The following is a 24,687-nucleotide window of genomic DNA, read 5'->3' on the forward strand; positions in this document are numbered from 1 at the left end:
TTGGATTCAATGAGTAGATATTTTTTCCATTTCAAAAAGTGTCCGCCATGATCTTTCCGCAATTCCGTTTTTTTTAAATTACTAGCCGCCAGAACGTTAACTTTGACCTGAAATCTCTGTCTGTGAGGATTGACACAATTCTGACTCTATCAATCACTTAGTGTCAATGAGTGCTGAGCACCATATGCTATCGACTTCCACACCAATCATAGGCAATGCCACATTTATTGACCGACCTGGGGCAAGGGTAATGACGGTACCTTTTTCCCATACTCGTTTTCAGAATAATTCTGAACTATATAGCTTGTTGCATTGTTGCATCGATGGCAGTGTATTTGTTTTTGTGCTCTTTTGTCATTTTTGTTCCGTATTGCTATGTCTTCGGCAGTCTCTGGAGAAATGGCTGGGTCCAGCACATCTGTAGCATCTTGGGCCCTCAAAAAAAGGCACATCCTAGTATGCAATTGTTTGCTTCACTGAACGGTATGGCTAGCCTCCTCATGACGTCCAGGATTTCATTCAGTAAATTGTTTCTAGGTAATAAAGGGGGATCAGAGCGTTGATGATGTAAGGATAGGAGTTTGGTTTTAGATGCATTAAAGGTAACCAGCCACGTCTTCCCCCACTGAACCACGCGCTCGAGATCAGAGGAGAGAGAATCAGAGAGAACTTTGTCATTTACAGCCTTTGATGTGTTGCCGTAGATAGTCGTGTCATCAGCATAGATGTCAACAAATGATTTAAGTATGTGTTTAGGGAGGTCATTGATGTAGATCAGGAAGAGAGTTGGGCCCAGGATTGACCCCTGATGGACTCCAGCATTAATACTGTAGGCCTCTGATTTTTGTCCATTGAACACTACTCTTATGAGCCTATCGGAGAGAAATGATTTAATGATTGAGAAAACATATCCAGTTATACCGTAGCTGGAAATCTTGTGAAGTAGACCCTTATGCCATATATTGTCGAAGGCTTTTGATATGTCAAGAGCAATTACCCTAGAAAGGAAGCCTTTGTCAAGAGATTCACTAATCCTGTGAGATATAACTGTTAGCACATCTGTGGTAGATCTTGCAGAGCGGAAACCATATTGTGTGTCACTAAGAAGGTTGTTTCTGCTGAGGTGGTTGACTATTTCTCTATTTAATATGGATTCCAGCAACTTACTCATAACACACAGGAGACTTATTCGTCTTTACTGAGAGGGAGATGACTTATCACCTGAATTCTTAAATACAGGGCAACTGATGAGGTTTTCCAGGGAGTCGGAAAGCACTTCTCCTTAAGGCAGCGCTTAAATAGTTTCGTAAGTATGGGAGCAAGTTCTGGTTGAAGCTTTTTTAACACTATAATTGGGATGCCATAAGGGCCAGTTGCTTTACTGGAATCAAGGTTCTTGATTAGCTTGGCGACCTCATGCACGGATATTTGTATGTTACCTAGCTTGTTCTGTGTTATAGGAGGAAATATGGAGAGTTGATGGCCTTCGTCGCATAGCGTAGAATTAGCTGCAAAGTTCTTTGCAAATAGTTTGGCCTTGTCTGACGCTGACGAGATGACCTCTGGTCCATTAATAATGGTTGGGATAGAACGCACACTTCTGTTCAGGATCCTATTTGTTAGTTGCCAAAACTGGTGGGAACCAAGCCGCTGATCAGCTACCTTGGATTTAACAGACTGGGCATATAGCTCCCTTGCATTTTTTATTACTCTTTTACAGTGGTTGCTGGCAGTCCTGAAAGCAGCTTTAGTTTCAGTGCATCTATTACGTTGGTAGCTATGGAAAAAGTGATTTCTGTGCGCGATAGCAGCAGCACATTCTGGTGAGAACCATGGCTGGCTGTTAGGTTTTTGTTGGAATTTTTTAGATGGTATGAATTGGTCTATGCCTACAGTTAACCATTCGGTCGGATCTGATACTATAGAGGACACTTCCTTTTTAAACATGGAGTGCAGAGGTAAATCAGATATGAATGTACGGAAGCTATCCCAGTCAGCCTTAGAGTATCGGTATACAGTATGGTGGAGGGGTATGTCTGAGGACTTATTACATTTCGTTTTTATCTTAACTGATACAATGGAGAGGTCGGAGGATCCTAGAATAGAATGAACGGAACATGAACATAGTTCAGGGGAAGTGAATAGAAAAAGGTCTAGGAGGCTTGCATATTGTCTGGGTGTAGCGGGCACACGGGTGGGTTCGCGAACAATCTGAGTGAGGTCATAAGCAATGGCAAAATCATTACAAAACCTCCCCTCATCGTCTGTCTTATTTGAATGGGTCAGCTATTCCACGTTATGGACGTTGAAGTCACCACAGATGTGGATGTTAGCCGAGGGATGTGCAGACAGGATGTGGTCTATTTTCTCAGATATGCTCTTAAAGATAGTAACTCCGCTGTTGTGGGGCCGATAGAGGGCAAATATAAATGCAGTGGTGTAAGCAAGTGCAACCCGGAAGCACATATAGGGGAAGTTAGGATCTTCTCTAGAGATATCCCTGCCACACGAGAAATCATCTTTAATGTAGGCACATATTCCATGCCCATGGCGATCTTGGGGGTCAGATTTAGCTGTTAAGTTAGAGTATCCGTTAATTATGAACTCATCTAGGGAAGTGGTCGGCCCTATTCCAGTTTCGCTAAGAAATAATATGTTCGGTTTCGTCTCCTGTAATTGGGGTTCAACCTCTGGAAGGTTGGAACGTAGACCCTGACGTTGGAGAAGGAGACCTGGTAGTAGGGGTCTACGTTGGAAGATGGGGTTCTAAGTTTATTCGAGTTTTTTGGGGGGGAGATATTTCATGTTGAGGTTTTGAGATTTTTGGAACAGGTCGGCATATTTGGTTAGAGCAGTACAGAGAGGGAAAGGAAGAGAGAAAAAAACAGGAAATGTTTTTTTTTTTGTAGCACACGAAAAGGTAAAGCCGTAACAATTGCCGACTAGTATGGCATCGAGAGGCCCCACCAGAGACTACTGCATGGTTCAGATCCACTCACGCTGAGTTTTCCCCCCAAGATTATATGTTGAAATATTTAAATAACTATTACTTTTAATACAGAAATTACATTTAAAATTTTGGTTTTCTGTTCTTCTATGTTCATCTTGTCCCCATGTTTTTCATCAAAATGTGTAGCATATTTTTATCAGTTAGATGGTTAGGAATCCTATACTCCGCTATAGTCTTCGTCCTCATCTCAGTGCAGAATACATGAATACGGAAATGAAGTTCACATTACTACTAAAAGACAATCATACCATAATGTGAACATTTGTTAAAAATTAAGAAAATATAGTAAACATTTACGATATTGTATTACAAAATAATATTAGAAACACACTCAATATATGTTAGCCTATGTCACGGTAACATACATTCAGTTTCTAACAGTATTTTGTATAATTTTTTAGTTTCAACTTATTTTGGCAAACTTAACATATTCAACAGCCGCCATTTGTCTTTTTCAAATATATCCATGAACACTATGATTTTCGAACCGAATAAACGTGTTACATCAAATAAAAACACTAAAAACTTATCCAGTTGGATAGAAAAGTAATTTATCTTGCCTTTGATAACATTTATTTGTTATATATTTGTTTTTTGACAATTTTTTCGAATCTATGTGTATAGTATTTTCATTAAATTGTTAGGCGAAAATGCAGAATAGTTAGAAAGCCCCCCCCCCGTTAAAATAATATTTCAGCACTGTGCAAACAACATCTATTTATAAGATAAAACTAGAAAATATTTATATTTATCTATTTTTAGTTCATATCAAAGCTAATTAAAACTGATTAGTTAATGAATTTTTAATTAATTTGTGTTGTTCGTATATCTCAGGAGAGAATAAAAAATTTCCTATTTCATTTCCCGTTTCAATCATGTAAATTATTTACAGTTAAAATGTTATAAAATCAAAAACTGGAAGTTTTAAATATATTTCAAAGAACTAAATTATGCCCGGTGCTAAAATATTGAAAATTCATCGATCGTAAAAAAAAAAAAAAAAAAAAAAAAGCTGTCGTGCAAAAATGCTAACTTTAAAATATTTGAAAATACTCTGTGAAAAGTTTTATTTATATTATATATATATATATATATATATATATATATATATATATATATATATATATATATATATTCTTTTAAGAACGGACTGAAAAATATTATATAAAAATTGTTTGTTTTGCAGTAAAAAAAATAAATAAAATGAAATATTCGACTTTCTCCAATAGAAATAAAAGTTCACAAACCAGTTCACTTACTATATTTTATTTAATTAAAATTATCCCAATGTGCAATTATAATAATTATCCAAATGGAGAATTGTTCTTTCTCTTTAGAAGGACATACATGGATGTTCGGTAACACAGCCATATTTTTATGCCTGTTAGTGTGACCACATGGTTGAACACCGGAAACTTTCTATACCTACAAGTTGATCATGAAATGACGTCACACCGTCATGTTCATTGGCCTACTCTCTCGTTAGCCGTGGTACTACACAAAGTGAAATGATGCACTAAGGAAGCTGGAAACACAGATTTTTTTGTGTTCTCGTTTTGCCTCAGATGAAATGAATTGCTTTCCCCTTAAATAAGTTCATTGACTTGATAGGCTTCTAGAATTGACAGTCACTCTAACCCAAAAGGGAAGTCTTCATCAGGTGTTTTGCTGGATAAATTACTGGGTAATTCTACCGCTCTACAATACACCAGTCTTGTATCTCCATTGGAGTTATCTCCATCTAAAAAAAAAGTACTGCTTCTACATCTGTTGATGTGCCACTTACGGCCTTTTTCTTGATTTTAGAATACAAAAGCGTCTAAAAATCCACTAAATAGTGAGGATAAACTTTCACTAGTCTTTCTCAACTCATTCATGGAAGTTGCTCAACTGAGAACTAATCGCTGCCCTACCTGCTCCGCTTATAAAACTCATAAACACTACAAAGAACTTTGCTTTTCCTGTTTATCTAGAACAAAACAGAATTTTATTCAAAGGTGTCTTTTTTATCTGTGGAACACATGACGAAACTACTTGTCAAGCTACCTTTCCCTTCAGTAATAAAATTCTGATCCTTTTCACCCATCGTTACACAATTGACAATCTCATACTCAAGTTTCTTTTGATCTTGGTAATATGCTTATCTCCAAATCAGCAAAAGGAGTTTGTGACGCATTTACTTTTAATTGGATGTCTGGTGTGAACACAAATTCACAATATAATTGAACACGCTTTCATCAAAATGAAATATATGTATCGGCATGCTTATTGAAATGTGATTAAGATTATATGGTGGACTCATATACTTCTACTTCTAAACTCCTTGGCAAGTAGGTACATCGAAACTGTAGATGCACGTCCCAATTATCCACAAATTTCTGCCCTATTTATATAATAAAATGATTGCAGAAATTCCCCTCTGGACCAAATTACACTAGGTTTGCCAGGTACAAATTTATTATGTCTACACTATTAGCCACTATCTTATGTAACTTTTGAATGCTATTTTACCCACATTTTTCGTTATAGTAAAATCCTACATTACATACTAGGAGCAACATCATCACCGTTGCAACCATCTATAGTGGAAGTAGTTATTTTTCCATCTTAATCAAAAAATATTCCTACCGCTCCCAGTCAACACTGGGAGATATTCTGCATTTTGGACAGATTATTATCGGGATTATATACTAATAGGCATACCATAACTTTTCCATTTCCCGATCCTAAAAATAATGATTTCTCCTTTCTCACATTCCTCCAAATCTCATTGGCTGAGAACTGACTATTCGTAATTCCAGAATGCCAAAAATTCCAACATAAACGAACGCTCCAGAGACAAACATGGCTTCACTCAATACAATCGTTTTAAATAAAATACCCCCACATACAAACATATTACCACATCAAACTATGTTTATAAGCCAAGACTTATTTTATTTTTACATTAAATATACCGTACATGTTAATTTTTCTTATACACCTATGCTACTGTGTTACATCTTTTGTGTTTACCTACATCGTATATATTGTTTTCCGACACGTCGTCACATGCTGTTATCCCCCATTTCCTTTTTTTTTAATTACAATAAACTAAAATTCTTTCTTTATACGCTAAATAAAAATAAATTAACCGATTATGCGATTAATACAGTCGAGACCAGGATTTTGTGAGGTTTGGAAGCCTTTAAACTGTCTAAAACGTTTTATTTATAAAGACTTTTTCTTTATACACTTTAATCAGCTTTTGCCATACTCAACGACCACTGACAAAATCTGTATCGTTTTCTTTCACAGTCAACTCGGCCGTTCTTTGCAAGAAGGAGTAAGATCATGCGTTGACATTTTTGCAAAGTCATTCATGCCTCATGATACTTACGTTTTAAAGGCGTTTGTAAAGTAATTCACACCTCGCGATACCTACGTTTTAAAGGCGTTATTTTTAGGGCAGAAACGTCGTAGGTTCGCTGTGGACCAGTTGACTAAAGTATTTTTTTCAACTCTTTTTCCTCTTAGCGTTACACGTTTGAGCCTAGCTACTGCTGTTAATTTATTTATTTTGTTTTTTTTTACGTCCGCGCGGGTACTCGCTGCTATTTACATTTTTAAGAGGATTGCTTAATTTTTTTTTCTTATGGTAAACTATTATTGAATGTTTTGTTTTCCTTTTTTTGTTTTTCTTTTTTTTCTTATTTGCATTTAAAAAGAAAAATCCAAATAAATTGTTTTTACCTAATTTCCCCTAATTGTATTTTCTTTTATATATATTGAAAAATGTTCATATATAACTAATATTAACTGTTTTGTTTTCATTTTTAAACAAAAATAAAATAAATTGTTTTTACCTAATTTTCCTTAATTTTCTTTTATATATATTGAAAAATGTTCATATATAACTAATATTAACTGTTTTGTTTTCATTTTTAAACGAAAATAAAATAAATTGTTTTTACCTAATTTTCCTTAATTTTATTTTATATATATTGAAAAATGTTCATATATAACTAATATTAACTGTTTTGTTTTCATTTTTAAACGAAAATAAAATAAATTGTTTTTACCTAATTTTCCTTAATTTTCTTTTAACAATATTTCTTTCAAAATTACGAAAAAAATTCTGTTGTCTAAAATCAAAATTTAAAATGTTTGCATTGTTTCAAATTATATATTGTCTATATTGTATATAAATTGTTCTATTTATAGTGCATATGAATTGTTCTATTTATATTGTATATAAATTGTTCTATAGATTATTTTAAATAAAATTCTGTATATATTATTTAAAATAAATAATAATTGTTTATTATTTAAAGAAAATATTCTGTTTATATTGCTTCTTTTTATGCTTATTTTAAAACTGTCACTTTCTGAAATACCGTTTACATGTTTACATGGTAACGTACAATTGACTACAGGAATTTAGTTCCTTTAAAGTGATAGATGGTTCGAGAATATTTTGCCACATAAACTCCAGTTTTGCCAACAAAAATACCCTGAACCACACCCTGCCCGCCAGTACGCATGAGCCGACCAAGATTGCAACCACCAAATTTTGTTGTTCGTTCATAGTATTTGTACATGGGAATCCTGACAGCAAATATCAAAGTAACATTTCGGGCAAATTTTTGGATAACTCCACCCGCCACCCATTTACAAAATTGGGAGCCTATTCTGACAGCCGTTATAAACAAAAGGAGGTTTTGGGTGTCTATTCCGAAAACCATTCTTAACATTGGGGGTTGGGCTACAACAATAACAGCCGTACTTTAATTTTTTACGGTGTGTGTATGGGAAGGGGAGGGCCTGCTATCACCGGGCAACGCCGGTTAATGGGTCCTGCTAGTATATTATAATTATTATTTTCCTATTTACGAATAAATTCTAATTATCCTACTAAGTGATCATTATGTTGGTGTCAACCCTCATTCCTTATGCTGATGAGGAGATCGTATTTAAATAACTTGATATCGTCTCTGAAATTATCGTACACTATTCTAGATTATTTTGGTCTTGGTTTCTTTAATCATATGTAAATGATCGTATATTACCTCATTAATTTCATTTATATATATATATATATATATATATATATATATATATATATATATATATATATATATATATATATATAAATGATCGTATATTACCTCATTAATTTCATTTGCCTGGCATTTATTATATATATATATATATATATATATATATATATATATATATATATATATATATATATATATATATATTATTCCGTTGTCCTTTTTTTTCTTTTTTTTTTGCACTCTGCCGAGTTGTAAAGCGTGCGAGGAAATTAATTCTCACAATTATTATTATTATCATTATTATTATTATTATTATTATTATTATTATTATTATTATTATTATTATTATTATTATTATTATTATTATTATTTATTTTTTTATAAGTTCTGTGTCCTAATTCCAAGGAGGTTGTCAAATGTTACTTTTAATGGATATCTGGTGCGAACATTATAATCGCACCATCTTTCATTTATGCATTCTGGATAATCCGGAGCTTCGTTATGAGGGATTTTCGATCTATTTCTGTTTTTTTTCTTCTTTTTTTTTCTTTTATTTTTTGGTGAGAGGAGGAGGGAAGCTCGCACGAAGCAAAATCATCTATAGTATTGTACCTCTATTCATTAAAATGCAATATGCTTACAGTGGCAGCTCATGCATGGAGCTGTATGACTGCAGCACTAGGTGTATCAGAATTTTGGGGGAATTGTTGACATCTCCCTAACAAAAAATTGTGAATAATATATATATATATAAAAAAAAACTCGTAATTTCTCTTTTAAAAGTGGATTATTTGTTTTCTGTATGGAATATACTTCCAAAATAAATTATTAAAATAATAGAAATATTATTTTTTTTATTAAAAAACAGTGTTTACAAAGTGCCGGCGCGCGTTTAACTAGCCATTTTTTTTACGTAATTAAATCAATTGAATTTTACGAGTGAAATTTTTTTCAATTTTTAAACTTTGAAAATCTATCAAAATTTTTCTATTGGTTCAACTTTTACGATATTTTCAGGGTCAAGGTGAAATTTTATGCTCGTTCCAATAAACTTAATATAATATTTTAGACAACCACTTTGTTTTTAATTCACGCCCCCGCAATTTGAAATGTCTATTAAAATTTAAATAATTAATTTACTCACCAAAGTTTTATATATCACTAATTGAAGATAAAAGATCAATAAATAAAATATTCTAATTTAAAACAAAAAAAAAGAAGTGTTTTTGGAAATTTACCTGTAAAGTCCAAAGTGTAAAACCATTTTTTTAAACCACGTTGATTTTTTTTTAATGAAAGCTCATGTTATGGTTATATCGTCAACTAAATACCGGACACTGACGACACTTTTTTCTATTTCATTCAATGTTTTCCTTTTTTAGATATTTAAAAAAAGAAAATATAATCCACAACTCGTTTAATTCATTAAGAGAATTAAAAAACAACCGGTCGACTGGATTTTTTGTTTAACGGCAAAAACTTATAAGTGAATGTGTGCTTTTTTATTTTTTAACTGTGGAGGTCCTAAAATACTAATTTTGGTTAACAGCACGTAATAAAAAAGAGACATTAACTATGTCCCTCTGACATCCCTCAGATAAGTTGCAAATTAGCAGCAGCACCGCTTTAAGCTAATGGCGCAAAACGAGTTACGAAAATGCTATTTTCTGGGACCCTTGCTTTAAAAAAAATCCTTTTATTTAAAAAAAATACATGAAATATAAAATATAAATATGGACAATTCTTATAAATGAAGAATTGAAGCAGGCATTGCATAGTTTTTTTTACAGGTAAGTAATTTTTTTGCATTTATATATATTTAATAGATTTTGGTATCAGTTAAAATTTGTTGAATTTCGTGAAATCATTTTTTTAAGAAAACCGAAGGAAAAATAAATATTATATTTTTTTTTTATTAAACCTTTCATTATTTTAAAATTTAGTCTTTCCTCATTTGATTGAAAAAAAAATACGGTTTGAAATTACATTTTCATATTGATTATAAGCTTCGAAACAGAGACAGTCTATATCATCAGATGTTTATTCAAGTTTTTAATGACGGCTTCTGATACTCCTACTGCAGCACCCCAAGTTATTTCTACACAATGATAAAATTGAAAATGATACGCTTGTTTATTATTTTTTTTCTATGCGTACATTATAAAATCATTAAGTTTAATATCGGCATCTCCAAATTCATATAAAAATAAAACTTGCTTGGAGCTGTGAAATTCACAGTTACACTTTCTTAATAAAATTCTCTTGTGCACATGCGCGCTTTAGACAGCCGATAAAGACCGCTGAGGAACTGTCGCTTCTCGCAGCTTCGCGTCTCAGACGCTCGTGAAATTCGGTGTTTGCTTAGAGTATGCATCTGTGCTTATAGATATGATAGCATGTTGTTATTGGAAAAAAGGCTTATTTACAAATTTTATTATTATTATTAAAATGTGCATATAACGTGTTCTTGTACATAAAATATTGTGCTTTAAAAAATACGCACACTTTTAGCGTTGTGATTTAATTCGGTAGCAGACGGAAATATATTATATAAAGAACCTGTTTTTTTTATTAAAAGTATTCGGGGATTTAGCAGTGAAGCTATAGATGTATCAGAAAGTGGCCATTAAAAATGATTATCAGAACTTTAATAATTCAACTTACTATTTTTCGAAGCTTACAATAACTTGAAAAATGTAATTCAACCCCTAAATTTTTTTTCAATTAAAGGAGCAAAGACCAAAATTTTAAAAAATAACATATTTAATAGCAAATTATGCAATATTTGTTTTTTAAGCGGTTTTCTTAAAAAGAAATATAAAGAAAATCAACATATTTTGATTTGCTTATAAATATATGTATATATATAAATGCCAAAAAATCACTTACCTAAAAAAAATACTATTAAATGGGTAGTTTCATTCTTCATTTTTAAGAATTTATCGATATTTATATTTTAAATTCCATGTATTTTTTTAAATTAAAGCGAGGGGCGTAGAAAATCGCATTTTCATAACGTGGTTTACGGTAAGCTTAAAGAGCTGCTGCTGCTAATATGAAATTTATCAAATATGGATTCGTCCAAATAATGCCTCTTTTTATTCCGTGTTTTAACTAAAATTAGTATTTTTCGTCCTCCATAGTTAAAAAGAAACGCACATTCACTTATAAGTTTTCCCCCTAAAACAAAAATCCACTTCATCAATTTAAAAAAAAAATCTTTTAATGAAATACACGAGTTTTTGATTGATATATTTTAATACTTCTTTATTGACTGAAATTTTTTTAAATATCTAAAAAAAAACAAGAAAACATTGAATGAAATAGAAAAATTTACCGTCAGTGTCTGGTATTTACTTGACGATATAAGCATAATTTGAGCTTTCATTAAAAAAAATCAACGTGGTTTTTAAGAAGAAAAAAGGTTTTACACTTTGGACTTTACAGGAAAATTTCCAAAAAAACTATTCTTTTTTGTTTATTTTAAATTAGAATATTTTATTTATTGATCTTTTATCTTCAATTTGTGATATTTATATATCACAAATTGAAGATAAAAGATCAATAAATAAAATATACTTTGGTACATAAATTAATTATTAAAATATTAATTCAAAATCGGGGGGTGAATTTGAAAAACGTTTGTCTAAAATATTATATTCGGTTTATTGGAAAGAGCATAAAATTTCACATTGACCCTGAAAATATCATAAAAAATTGAACCAATAGAAAAATTTTGGTAGATTTTTAAAGTTAAAAAATTTTTATAGATTTTTAAAGTTTAAAAATTGAAAAATATTTAACTCGTAAAATTAAATTGATTTTATTACGTAAAAAAATGGCTGCATAAAGGCACGCCGGTATTTTGTAAACATTTTGTTAACACTGTTCTTTAAAAAATAAAAAATAATATTTCTATTATTTTTTAAATAACTTTAATAGTTTATTTTGGAAGTATATTCTATACAAAAAATAAACAACCCACTTTAAAAACAGAAATTACGAGTTGTTTTTTTTTTATATATTAATCGCAGTTTTCTGTTAGGAGTGTCAAAAATTCCTCCAAAAACCTAGAAGCTAACACGCGACTAAGGGTATCATATTGCATATCCCTCCATATTTTTATGAACAAACCGGAAACCAGCAAGGGTAACGACAGCAACAATAATGGCAACGCTAGGACAAATCTGTTCATCGGTACAACGCAAATAAAAAATAATAAACGCGGTTTTTAATATATAATTTCATGTTTATTCGTGAGATAAAAGTGTAAAAATAAGTTGTTGTTTTTCTGTAGAAAGTTGTTTTTATGACGGAATGAAATTTGGCCCGTGGCGTACTTTTTGGCGAGCTGGCGTCCCAAAAAAGAATCACCCCAAAATTAGCATTTATTTGCCTCCAACGAGGTTAGCAGTTTTACACTTTGAAAAATGGGAGTTTTAACACAAGGTTTTTTGTTTTTTTTTTAATTAAAATGGTTTTGTAAGTAAAAAAAAAAACAAAAAACAGTTTTTATAATTATGCATTTTTAAACTTTACATTGAATTTATTAGTAGATGGGCAGATAATACGCATTGAACAAAAAGATAAGGTACTCCCTGGGCGTTGAGTTCCATGGCGGCCAGCAGAAAAATTTAATGGGTAAATGTTTACTTTAAGTACAACAGAACACCGACCAATAATTTTTTTTTAAAAGGTTTTCGGGGTCGCTGACAACGAATCTGGTATTCAAACCCGTCGCAAATTTACCGTTTGCATGGTATTAACCCCTGAACCCTCGCACTATTTTGTGCCAACTCACCGCCATCGTTTATGCTGCGACACCACCCGTCCCCCCTGCCCCTGCCCCTCTACCGCCCTACTTCCAATGTAAATAGAATTTTTGTGAAAAATTAAACAGTTCTGCTCGGTGTATGTCGGCGCGTTGCTTACGGAAAAACGGTAAATTAAACTGCAGAAGCACCTGTTAAATGTTGTACAAGTTTTATAATTGAACGCCCCCCCCCCTCAAAAAAAAAAAAATAAAAAAACGAAAAATAAAAATGCTTTTGTAGACCGCACGTGAAATCATAATTTTTTAGATCAATTAAAAAAGCATAAAAAACTACGTAATGTTGCATGAGGGACTGAACAAGAGTTTTCACCGGCTGGAGTTACGCCCCCTTACCGGTGTACTCATGTTTGTCGGATGTAAATAAAGACGCCATTTTTATAGAAGCTGATCTGTCGTTATGTCTTATTCAATCTATTGACATCCTCGATAATGACACATGGTGGCCGCGAGTGGGATAAAGATATGCCTAAGTAAGATGTACAAAAGGATAAGAAGCGGAAAGTTATTTGCAGAAACAGATAAGTAACTTTATTGTTCTTGTTTAAAATTGTAATTCGTACGTACGTCACGTGGAGAAAAAAAATCTCGGAAGGAAGCATGGAAGAAACAAACAGACCAGTGGCTGGAATAAGACCACCAGCGCCCTTATGTATGGAAGATAATTTATCGGCGAACTGGAAGTTGTTTAAACTGAAATGGCATAACTACGCCATTATTACGAGTTTGACGAGACAGTCATTACAATATCAAATGCCACTTTTGCTTCACACGTTGGGAGATGACGCATTGAAAGTTTACTACGGATTTCAATTTCTAACACCTGAGGATGAAAGAACACCTACCGAAATTATTCAGGCATTCGATAAATACGCTATAGGGGAAACGAATGAAACATACGAGCGTTACGTATTTCATTCTAGAAAGCAAGGAGGATCAGAGACTGTGGAATCCTTTATTACGGCACTACGGACGTTAGTAAAAACGTGCAATTTTTGTGACAATTGCGTTACATCAGTACTCAGAGATCAGGTAGTGCTGGGAATACACAACCCCCAGACACAAGCTGAATTATTGAAAATAAGACAGTTAGACTTACAAAAATGTATTGACATTTGTAAGCTGTCTGAAAATGCCACGGTCCAGTCCAGAATCCTAAAGCCTGAAGGAGTGAATAAGGTTGATTTTAAACCGAGGAGAAAGACATCGGCACAAACTGACAGAGATTGCTGGGCGTGTGCACTGCGGCACGGACCGAGAAAAGAGTTATGTCCTGCATTTGGCAAGACCTGTTATCAATATAATGGGAAAAACCACTTGCGAAATGCAAAGTATCAAGGAAAAAGAATGTGCAGGCTGTCAAAACCCAATATGAGGACCAGGAAAACGACAGTAGTAGTTCAGACTATGGACAGGTAGACAACATAACGATTAAGGAAAAGGTGAATGCTGTGAGTCAAGAGGTGATAAAGGCGGAAATGATGGTGAAAGGAAAACCAATTGCTTTTCAGCTCGATAGTGGAGCGTCCGTGAACATATTGAATGTGAAACACGTGATGGGAAAAACACCGGAACATTCAAATAAGACCCTTGTCATATGCAATGGAGCAGAAGTGAAGCCGTTGGGAGAGTGTCGAGTTAAAATGATAAACCCCAAAACTGGACAGAAATATGCAGTTAAGTTTGTCATTGTGAAAGAGGATTTCCATCCTTTACTGGGAGCAAATGCAATCCAGAAAATGGAACTCGTCACAATCAATAACGACAAATTCAAAATGTTCGCCAAAGTTTCCCAAATTAATGAATCCAGCACCAAGTACTCAGACAGCATTATCAATGACTTCAGAGATGTGTTCAAGGAAGAATTGGGTCAATTACCAGGAGAGGTACATTTGCAGGTGGATCCAGGAGTAACACCAAATGTTGCAGCAACACGGAGAATACCAGTGGCACTTAAAGACAAGCTAAAAGTCGAGTTGGAAAAACTGGTTAAGAAGAATGTTATTGAACCAGTGAGCGACCCAACACCATGGGTAAGTGCGTTAGCACTGGTAACTAAGAAAAATGGAAGCCTGCGGATATGTAGAGACCAAAGACCACTGAATAAGGCTCTGAAGAGGGAACATTTTCAGTTACCTACACTGGACGATTTACTACCAGAACTGGCTGACAGCAAGGTATTTTCTACCCTGGATCTACGAGATGGATTCTGGCATGTAAAATTAGACGACGTCAGCAGTCGCTTAACAACATTTGCTACACCATACGGTAGGTTCCGGTGGAAGGTTTTACCTTTCGGTATTTCTCCAGCTCCAGAGATATTTCAAAAGACCCTTTTTAACAATGTGTCCGATTTGGAGGGGGTGGTTAATAAAGCGGATGAACTTCTGGTGATTGGGAAGGGTAAAACGATGGAAGAAGCAACAATTGATCATGACCTAAAACTCAGGAAACTGTTGCAGAGATGTCGTGATCGCGAGATGCGATTGAATGCTGGAAAATTGAACTTACGACAAACGTCTATATCTTTCCTGGGACACATAATAACCAGTGATGGTTTACTTCTTGATCCTGGGAAGGTAAGAGCCATAAAAGAGATGCCGTGTCCAACAGATATGAAAGGAGTGCAACGATTGGTTGGATTCATGAATTACCTGGCAAAATCTCTACCACACATATCTGATGGCCCCAATTCGAAATTTAGTGAAGGCAGATGTGCCATGGACATGGTCCCAAATCCATGAAGAGGCTTTTGGGAAAATTAAAGAGTTAGTGAGTGAGGCATCAGTGTTGAGGTACTATGACCCCAACAAATCTTTGGTCATCCAATGCGATGCAAGTGAGAAGGGCATGGGGGCTGCACTACTACAAGAAAGTCAACCCCTAGCCTATACCAGCCGTGCACTGACCGACACAGAAACTCGGTATGCACAGATTGAAAAGGAACTACTAGCAGCAGTCTACGCATGTGAACGGTTTCATCAATATACGTTTGGTCGACAGATAACAGTGCTAACCGATCATATGCAACTGGAGGCGATTATGAAAAAAGAATTGGTGAAATACCCAAAACGACTTCAAAACATGCTGATGCGACTACAGGCTTACGATGCTACAGTTCTGTACCATCCAGGTAAGAAAATGTTCCTTGCAGACACGCTATCAAGAGCATACATTTATGCATTGAGCAGTGAAGATATGAACGATGAAGATGATGTCAAGGAAGCAGAATATATTCCTGTAACAGAGAGAAGGCTGCTTGAACTGCGCTCAGCCACGAAGGAAGACAGAAGCATGCAGCAGTTACAGCAAGTAATTCTGGAAGGATGGCCAGAAGAAAAAATACATCTTGACCCAGAGGTGAGACCATATTTTAACATGCGGAATGAAATGACGGTGCAAGATGGTTTAATTTTCAGAGGAAACCGGGTAGTGGTTCCACTGACACAGCGGGCGGTGTTGAAAGAAAAGCTGCATTCCACATACCTGGGAGTAGAAGGATGTTGCAGAAGAGCAAGAGAATGCTTGTATTGGCCAAATATGAACAGTGACATCAAAGACTATGTGTCAAAGTGCCCCACATGTAGGAAATATGAAGTGGCCAACCCGGCAGAACTATTAATGGTCCATGAAGTTCCTGACAGACCCTGGGCGAAAGTGGGAGTAGATCTCTTTAAGTTTGCAGATAGAGACTATCTGTGCACAGTTGATTATATGAGCAACTTCTGGGAAATCGATCATCTTCTCAATACACAAGCAAAGACAGTGATAACTAAACTTAAATACCATTTTGCACGACATGGAATACCAGATCAGGTCGTAACTGATAATGGGGCTCAGTTTAGTAGCCAGGAATTTTCTACCTTTGCAAAAAAGTGGTGTTTTAAACATACACCTGTCAGTCCATACAATAGCAAGGCAAATGGCAAAGTGGAATCTGCGGTAAAGATGGCAAAGAACCTTTTCTGGAAAGCGATGGACGATAAGGCTGATCAATACCTAGCAATGTTGGATCACAGGAATACGCGAGCCAAAGGTCTCTTATCACCAGCTCAGAAGCTGATGTCAAGGAGAACAAAAACACTTCTCCCAAACAGAGAGGATTTACTCAAGCCAGAATTGCCCAAAAATCTGAGAAAATCAGTGAAGCAAGACCGCAGGAGGCAAGAACATTCTTTCAACAACAAAGTAAAACCACTTAAACCATTGTATCCTGGAGATGTAGTACGGATGAAACCACACATAAATGGTCAAAAAGAGTGGAGGAAAGCTGTTGTATGGAGGAGATTGGATGAGCGATCATACTATGTAAAAGTGGATGGGGACTTATATCGACGGAATAGAGTAGATTTGGAGAAAACTGCAGAGACACCCCCACTGACATCAGGAATACACCAGCCATATGAAGTGCAGAGCGAGTTACCCAAGAATACAGGGCAGAGTACAGAAGAGATATGTAACTTAGAACCACCTCAATATGAAGGTGAAATAAGAGAAAACCTCACCCGACCCCATCCCCAACAAAACCAAGTCCGGAAAGGTTGCGGACAACACGGTCAGGAAGAATAATAAGAGATTCTGTGAGATTCAAGGATTTCACAACATAAATGAAAGGGCAGAATAATCCCTGTTAGGTAGGAGGGTAGTCAGCCCAAGGAATGCCTAGATCACTGTGTTTTGTAGACTGTTTTAATTCTTATCAGACTTTTTGTTGTGTTTGTTTTTGTTTTTTTTTGTTTTGTTTGTCTTTATCTTCTGTTTTTATTATTGAGAAAAGGGAAGATGTTGCATGAGGGACTGAACAAGAGTTTTCACCGGCTGAAGTTACGCCCCCTTACCGGTGTACTCATGTTTGTCGGATGTACATAAAGACGCCATTTTTATAGAAGCTGATCTGTCGTTATGTCTTATTCAATCTAATGACATCCTCGATAATGACACATGTAACACAGAAAAATGAACCACATTTTGTTTTTGAAAAAATTCTTCCGCGATATGACAAGTCACCTTACTACGCACGTCCATGCGCGAACGCATCATGTAAGAATAGCATAAACGATGGCGGTGAGTTGGCACAAAATAGTGCGAGGGTTCAGAGGTTAATACCATGCAAGTGGTAAATTCGCGACGGGTTTGAATATCAGATTCATTGTTAGCGACCCCGAAAACCTAATGAAAAAAAGTTTATTGGTCTGTGTTCTGTTGTAGTTAAAGTAAACATTTACCCATTAATTATTTTTGCTGGTCGCCATGGAACTCAACGCTCAAGGAGTACTAAAAGTAATTAGAAATCCTTCTGGACTGAGACAATTTAAATTTTTTGTTTTCTTTGGGGAGAAAGCTACATTAAAATTCGATGTTTTATAATGTTTATATATGACACCTTATTCATAATAAATCTCCACTATTTCGATCTTTACCGGAATGGGAAGGTCATTAAATAGTCAAGTTTGTTCTTTTTATATAAAAAGCAAGTCGTTAAAAGATTTGTAAATAAAATTTTGTATCTTTAAATATTTTTGTTTGTTTGCTCACTATACAAAAATGTAAACTTTTTTATTCTGTATTTTATTTACAAATACGTTTTGTTATAAATACATTTTTTGTAAATAAAACTGTTATTAAATAAAACGCTATTTTCAAATAGTAAATTAACCCTCGTGGGGAGGCAAATAAATTTCAAAGTTTTTCTTTTTTGTTTTTATTAAAAAAAATGAGTTATTAAAAAATGGTAAATAAAATGTATTTTTAAAAATGTTTTTCGATTGTTTGCAAAAAACAAAAAAAAAAAACCCCGCAAACTTTTATTTAATCTGAAAAGTTTAAAAGGAATAAATAAAATAATATATACTTATTTTGGCACTTGTACAGTTTAATCAAGACATTAAAAAATGAAAATATCGAAAAAGGTTATATTGTACGTATCTGTTTTGGGTCTCCGAAAAAAATTCAATTTAATTTGAATAGTTTTTTTTTTTTTACAGCGGAGAAACACGTTTTTATGAGAGCGCGTTGAAGTCACCCATTTTTAGTTTGTTGAACACGCCCTGGGGAGATAACTCCAGTTAAAGCGCCGACACTCCCTCCCCATCTTTAATAATATCTTTTCTTCCTATATATCGAACCTTTTGCTCGGTATCATAACAAATTGGCAGGATTGGAGTTTAGGTGGCGATTAACCTCGAACCCAAAACAACCCAAACCAAAAACGAAAGGGACACAAATCTCGATTCACCGGTTTGTGTCCGTGGAAACAGTGACCATATCGTTCAGTTTACAAGTAAGCTGAACTTATTTTTCAAAATTAAACAATATAAACAGAATTTTTTTCTTTTATTTTAAACAATATTCTAAATTTCTTTAATATTTTCCTATTTTAATATTAATCTGTTTCTTTATTGAAAATGTATCGCTAAAAGGCATTAATATTAATTTTAATTCAATTTTGGTGATATTTGTTTACTCCGTTGACGTCGCGAAATAATTTTTATTTACACTGTAAACATACAGAAATAGAACTTTTGATAATTTAAAAAATTTTAAACAATACGAACAGAATTGTTCTGGTACTTTTGATGGAGGTTTTGCAACCATTTCTGTAGTTTTACTCCCACTAAAAGTACAAGAACAATTCTTTTCGTATTGTTTAACAGTTTTTAAATTATTTAATTATAAAAAGTTCTATTTCCATATGTTTACAATGTTGTACGAGCCTTTTTCAAGTCTCACACAAAAACACACATTCACATTTCAAGCTATGTCATATACATACGCGCACACAAACATACGCGCCCACGTCCACACATTTACACATATTCACGTTCGCGTACATACACTCACATTCACGTGTATATACACACGCGCTAACGCACACATATGTACTCACACACGTGCACACGAACGCACACATGGACGACGTCACTTCTGCTTCTAAGGAAATATACACATGCGCAAATGACCACCGGAAACAAGTATAAAACAAAGAGACAAGCTGTTTCTAATCCTTTTCGAGACTAACCTCCTAGGTGGCTGGTCGGCGCACTAGCCGCCGCCATTTCGGCGCGCGCACACGCCCACTTACTACTATGTATGGGGCACGAGCTAACAGACTGTATGTACACATTCCCACTCTTTCTCTCTCTATCTACTACTGGTCCCTGAGAACACCTTCGCGTAGCTGACTACTAATGATGTCAACTCTCATATCCTCTTCTTTGTCTACATGCTGGACTAGCATTCTCATTTCCACTACAACACTTATTTCTCTTCCCACGCGCGAACAAACGATAGTGACCCGAACTTGAGATGAACACACATTTCCATTTCTTGCTACAACACCAGTCGTGCAATGAACATTGGTTACATACGCGCGGACATGAACACATGTTATAAGTAAAACGTTCATTCTTTCAACAGCAAATAAACGACGTTTGTTTTATCCATCAATTGAGTCTTTGTTTCCTTCATTCCATTTCGTTTCATTATTTTCTTGTGGCGAGCTAGGGTATTATATCCTGGTCTCCTACATTTGATGGTGACCCCTTTATTGAAAATGAAATGGATGGGGTTGAACAAAGCACTCATACACACACAGACTCTCTCTCTCTCTCTCTCTCTCTCTCTCTCTCTCTCTCTCTACACCAGCTAACAACGAAAGATGTACGCCAAAAAAATACACTTTTCTTCTCACCAGTGAACAGCGAGAGACGCACGGAAAACTAACCACGTGTGGTACCCTTTTCTTTCACTTGTTTCTTTCACGAAAGAAATTCCTGTTCGTTTAATTCAATTTAACACGTTCGTTTCTTCCTCGAGACAATTTATTTTTCCTAATTCGCACCACCACCACAAAAGGGTGACAACCGAACACGAGACGAACAAGCATTGCCTCCTATACCACAAGTCCACAACAAACTGGCGCCCGGCTGACGCGAAAACGAACAAGCATGGCTACCCTACCGTTTTTTAAATTAATTGTTTTGAGCGAGACGCGCGTTTTATTTGATAAAGAAAAAAACGAACTACCCACAGGAACTACTACAAAGAACAATGACGAAACCCCTCATCAGACTCGGCAAAAAAAACGAATACGGAGCTGTCGACTTTCATACTGAATTTTTAAAAAAATTTGAGCTCGACAAACATTTTCACCATTTCCTGACATTACCCTGCAACAAACGCGAGGAGCAAATCACATAGGCCTATGCAATTCCCTCCCGCACAGCAGACGCAACAACAAAGAAACAGGGCATCCCTATCAACACATAGGAAGAAGTTGAATCAGCAATACGAGTTGAGATGCACCACGCACGCTGATAAACTCATAACTTGGAAGTTTCGTTGACAGCCGGCAACCACGAATGAATACACAACAAACGCCCATACAGACAATGTACACACACTACCGCAGACGCACATGTAAAGACAACGGCAACCAAACCCCGTTCAACAAGAACGAATGCGCGATTAGCGCCAGTCCAAACGATGCACGAATTACCGCAGACTCACTTGCGAAGATACCGTCAACTGGGCACACACACGACGTCACCACAAAACAAAAAATATTTTCCTTCCAAATGAACAATTCACTTCTCTGTCCAAGCAACTCTTTGCACATGTCAGCACACAACAAAAAACCAAACAAACAAATGTCAGCCTAAAAAAGAGTAAACGCATTTTCCACGCGTAAGTAAATACTTTTTTTTTACGAACACATTCCGTTCTTTTTGACGTTTTTCAAACAACCACACCAACAGCAAAAAAAAAAAAAAAACAGGACAAAAAAATCAACTGCCGAAAACATTACTCACAAAAATATATATATATATATATATATATACATTGCATGTATTTTTTTTCCTAGGTATTGTACGAGCCTTTGTCAATTCTCACACAAAAACACACATTCACATTTTCAGCTATGTCATATACATACGCGCACACAAACATACGCGCCCACGTCCACACATGTACACATATTCACGTTCGCGTACATACACTCACATTCACGTGTATATACACACGCGCTAACGCACACATATGTACTCACACACGTGCACACGAACGCACACATGGACGACGTCACTTCCGCTCCTAAGGAAATATACATATGTGCAAATGACCACCGGAAACAAGTATAAAACAAACCTCCTAGGTGGCTGGTCGGCACGCTAGCCGCTGCCGTTTCGGCGCGCGCACACGCGTGCCTCACACCCACTTACTACTATGTATGGGGCACGAGCTAACAGACTGTATGTACACATTCCCACTCTTTCTCTCTATATCTACTACTGGTCCCTGAGAACACCTTCGCGTAGCTGACTACTAACTGATGTCAACATTGGTTACATACGCGCGGACATGAACACATGTTATAATTAAAACTTTCATTCTTTCAACAGCAAATAAATGACGTTTGTTTTATCCATCAATTGAGTCTTTGTTTCCTTCAATTACATTCGTTTCATTATTTTCTTGTGGCGAGCTAGGGTAATTATATCCTGGTCCGCTACAATGTAAATAAAAATTCTTTCGTTTTTTTTATTTTTAAAAATCTGTTTATAGTTTTTTTCATTTCTAGCATTTTTTTTCCGCAACGTCAACTGAGTAAACAAATATCACTAAAATTGAATTAAAATTAATATTAATGCCTTTTAGCGATACATTTTCAATAAAGAAACAGATTAATATTAAAATAGGTCAGTATTAAAAGAAATTTAGAATATTGTTTAAAATAAAAGAAAAAAATTCTGTTTATATTGTTTAATTTTGAAAAATAAGTTCAGCTTATTTGTAAACTGAACGATATGGTCACTGTTTCCACGGATACAAACCGATGAATCGAGATTTGTGTCCCTTTCGTTTTTGGTTTGGGTTGTTTTGGGTTCGAGGTTAATCGCCACCTAAACTCCAATCCTGCCAACAAATTGTTTTTTCGCTGTAAAAGAAAAACTACTTGATGAAATTAAGTGAAATTTTTTTTTCAGATAACTTCGTTCCATAACGGATACGTACAATATAAACCTTTTTCGATATTTTCATTTTTTATGCCTTTATTACAAGTACCATTATTTTTATTATTCTGTAAAGTGTACACAATTTAAAAAATATTTTTAATAAAAAAGTTTTTGCGTATTATCCATTTCTGATCGATTATTTGTCTTTGTTATATATTTGAATATTTATTTGAATGTTTGTTTATTATTTATTTATATATTCGAATTTCTTTTACACGATATTAAAACAATACGTAAAATATTGGAAGCAGCACCCCCACTAATCTCAGGCACAAGCCGCCACTCTCTAAATAGATTAAAATATATATTACGAGGAAACTAAGAGAGAGTCTTTGTGATATAGTTCTCTTTCATTAATGTCTGACGAAACAGCTGATTCAAAACAATTAAAATACATAAATAAATTTATATTGGGTTTAGAGTTGATTTCAAGCATAACCATGTTCGATGATTATGAATGGATGTTCACAAAAAATCTCAATATAAAGAAACAGTAACGAGAAATCATTTTCAAAAAGTTATGTTGACCTACTTATATAAGGCTTTTCCGAGCTGCATTTGTTTGGAATTGGCCATCATGGAACAATCTTTGTGCGTTCGGAGGGAAGCTCTACGCTGATTTAGCATGGCCCGGTGTAACAGACCAACTACATCACGAACCACGTGTTCTTGGTTGATGGTGACGCTGAGTGAGAAAGATAAAGCACCCATAGGGAATGAAAGACGTGGCTCCACAGCTCTCACGTAATCGTGTTCAGTTAGAAGCCAAGCGTAGTCACGGTCTTCAAACCCGATAAGATAAACCTGAAAAAAAAAAGACAAAAAATTGTTAATCTGAGAGAAAAACAAAGAATTGTACACATCAATAATAATTGTTTGATAGAGCAACGATTAAACTGAATCGAATCAGAGAAAAATATTAATTATATGATTATGTTAGACATTAATATTGGAAAAGCACCGAGTGCATACGCACTCTTTCACATGAACACATCTCGAGAAAATTGTCGACAAAACTTTTGTTTCTAATTATTTTATTCAAAGAGATAAAAAAGCAAAAAAAAATATGAAATAGAAACACAAATGTTTTTAATCAACAAGAGAATCCCTTTCACTAGAAACAAAGTATAGTATCTGTTCTGATACTTAATCTGTTCTTCCCTCAATTAATTAAGAGGAAGACCTTTTCGACTATGTGTAGGGAAAATTGTGGTGTGACAGCAGTCACGGAGGCAGGCTGCCAAGGGTGGCATATGCGAACTCAAAACTCGATCGATAAGATGACAAATCATCAGGTTCGATCGCGTCTTAATTTGCATGTTAATAAGAGAATATAAGTGAAGACATTGGCAGTGGAGTTGAGTTGAGTTCTCCAGAACCAGACTGAACGTGTTAGAGCAGAGAATGTTGCCAAGAATCCAGTCCAGGTTTTTTTTTCTATTAGAAGTTATTTCGGCTTTAAATATAGAGCCAATGCGGCAGAGATGAAATGGGAAATTTTAAATGATTCACTGTTAACGAGAATCTCTCCCCCCTCTCTGGCTTTCTTACTCTTTCTATTTTCTCTCTCTGTGTCTCTATAAGAGAATAGAGAAGGAGAGAGGGAGAGAGAGAGAGAGAGAGAGAGAGAAAGAGAGGTGAGTAAACGTGGAGGTAGACACGTTTACCAGAACCAAAGGTCAGCTGACCAAATTACGTATGTGTGACGTGGTTGGCTAGATCTGTGAGATTTGATTTGAGCTTTGAAGAAGACGGACGTTTTTCCGTGGTCTCCCCCTCTTAACTGGGAAG

The 24,687-nt window shown here is 35.0% G+C and overlaps 1 protein-coding gene across 2 annotated transcripts in view; it reads right to left on the reverse strand.

The window, feature by feature from the left end:
• Positions 1-24,687, reverse strand: part of LOC145256537 (glutamate receptor ionotropic, NMDA 3B-like) — a 1,196,865-nt gene that overhangs the window by 533,149 nt on the left and 639,029 nt on the right. For both annotated transcript variants that reach the window (XM_080115574.1, XM_080115582.1), the window contains one exon: positions 23,429-23,700. In XM_080115574.1, coding sequence (XP_079971700.1) covers positions 23,429-23,700 — 272 coding nt within the window. The remainder of the gene's footprint in view (positions 1-23,428; positions 23,701-24,687) is intronic.

The sequence above is a fragment of the Euprymna scolopes genome, chromosome 3 (genome assembly GCF_053919585.1).
Source record: "Euprymna scolopes isolate OS-2025 chromosome 3, ASM5391958v1, whole genome shotgun sequence".
NCBI lineage: Eukaryota > Metazoa > Mollusca > Cephalopoda > Sepiida > Sepiolidae > Euprymna > Euprymna scolopes.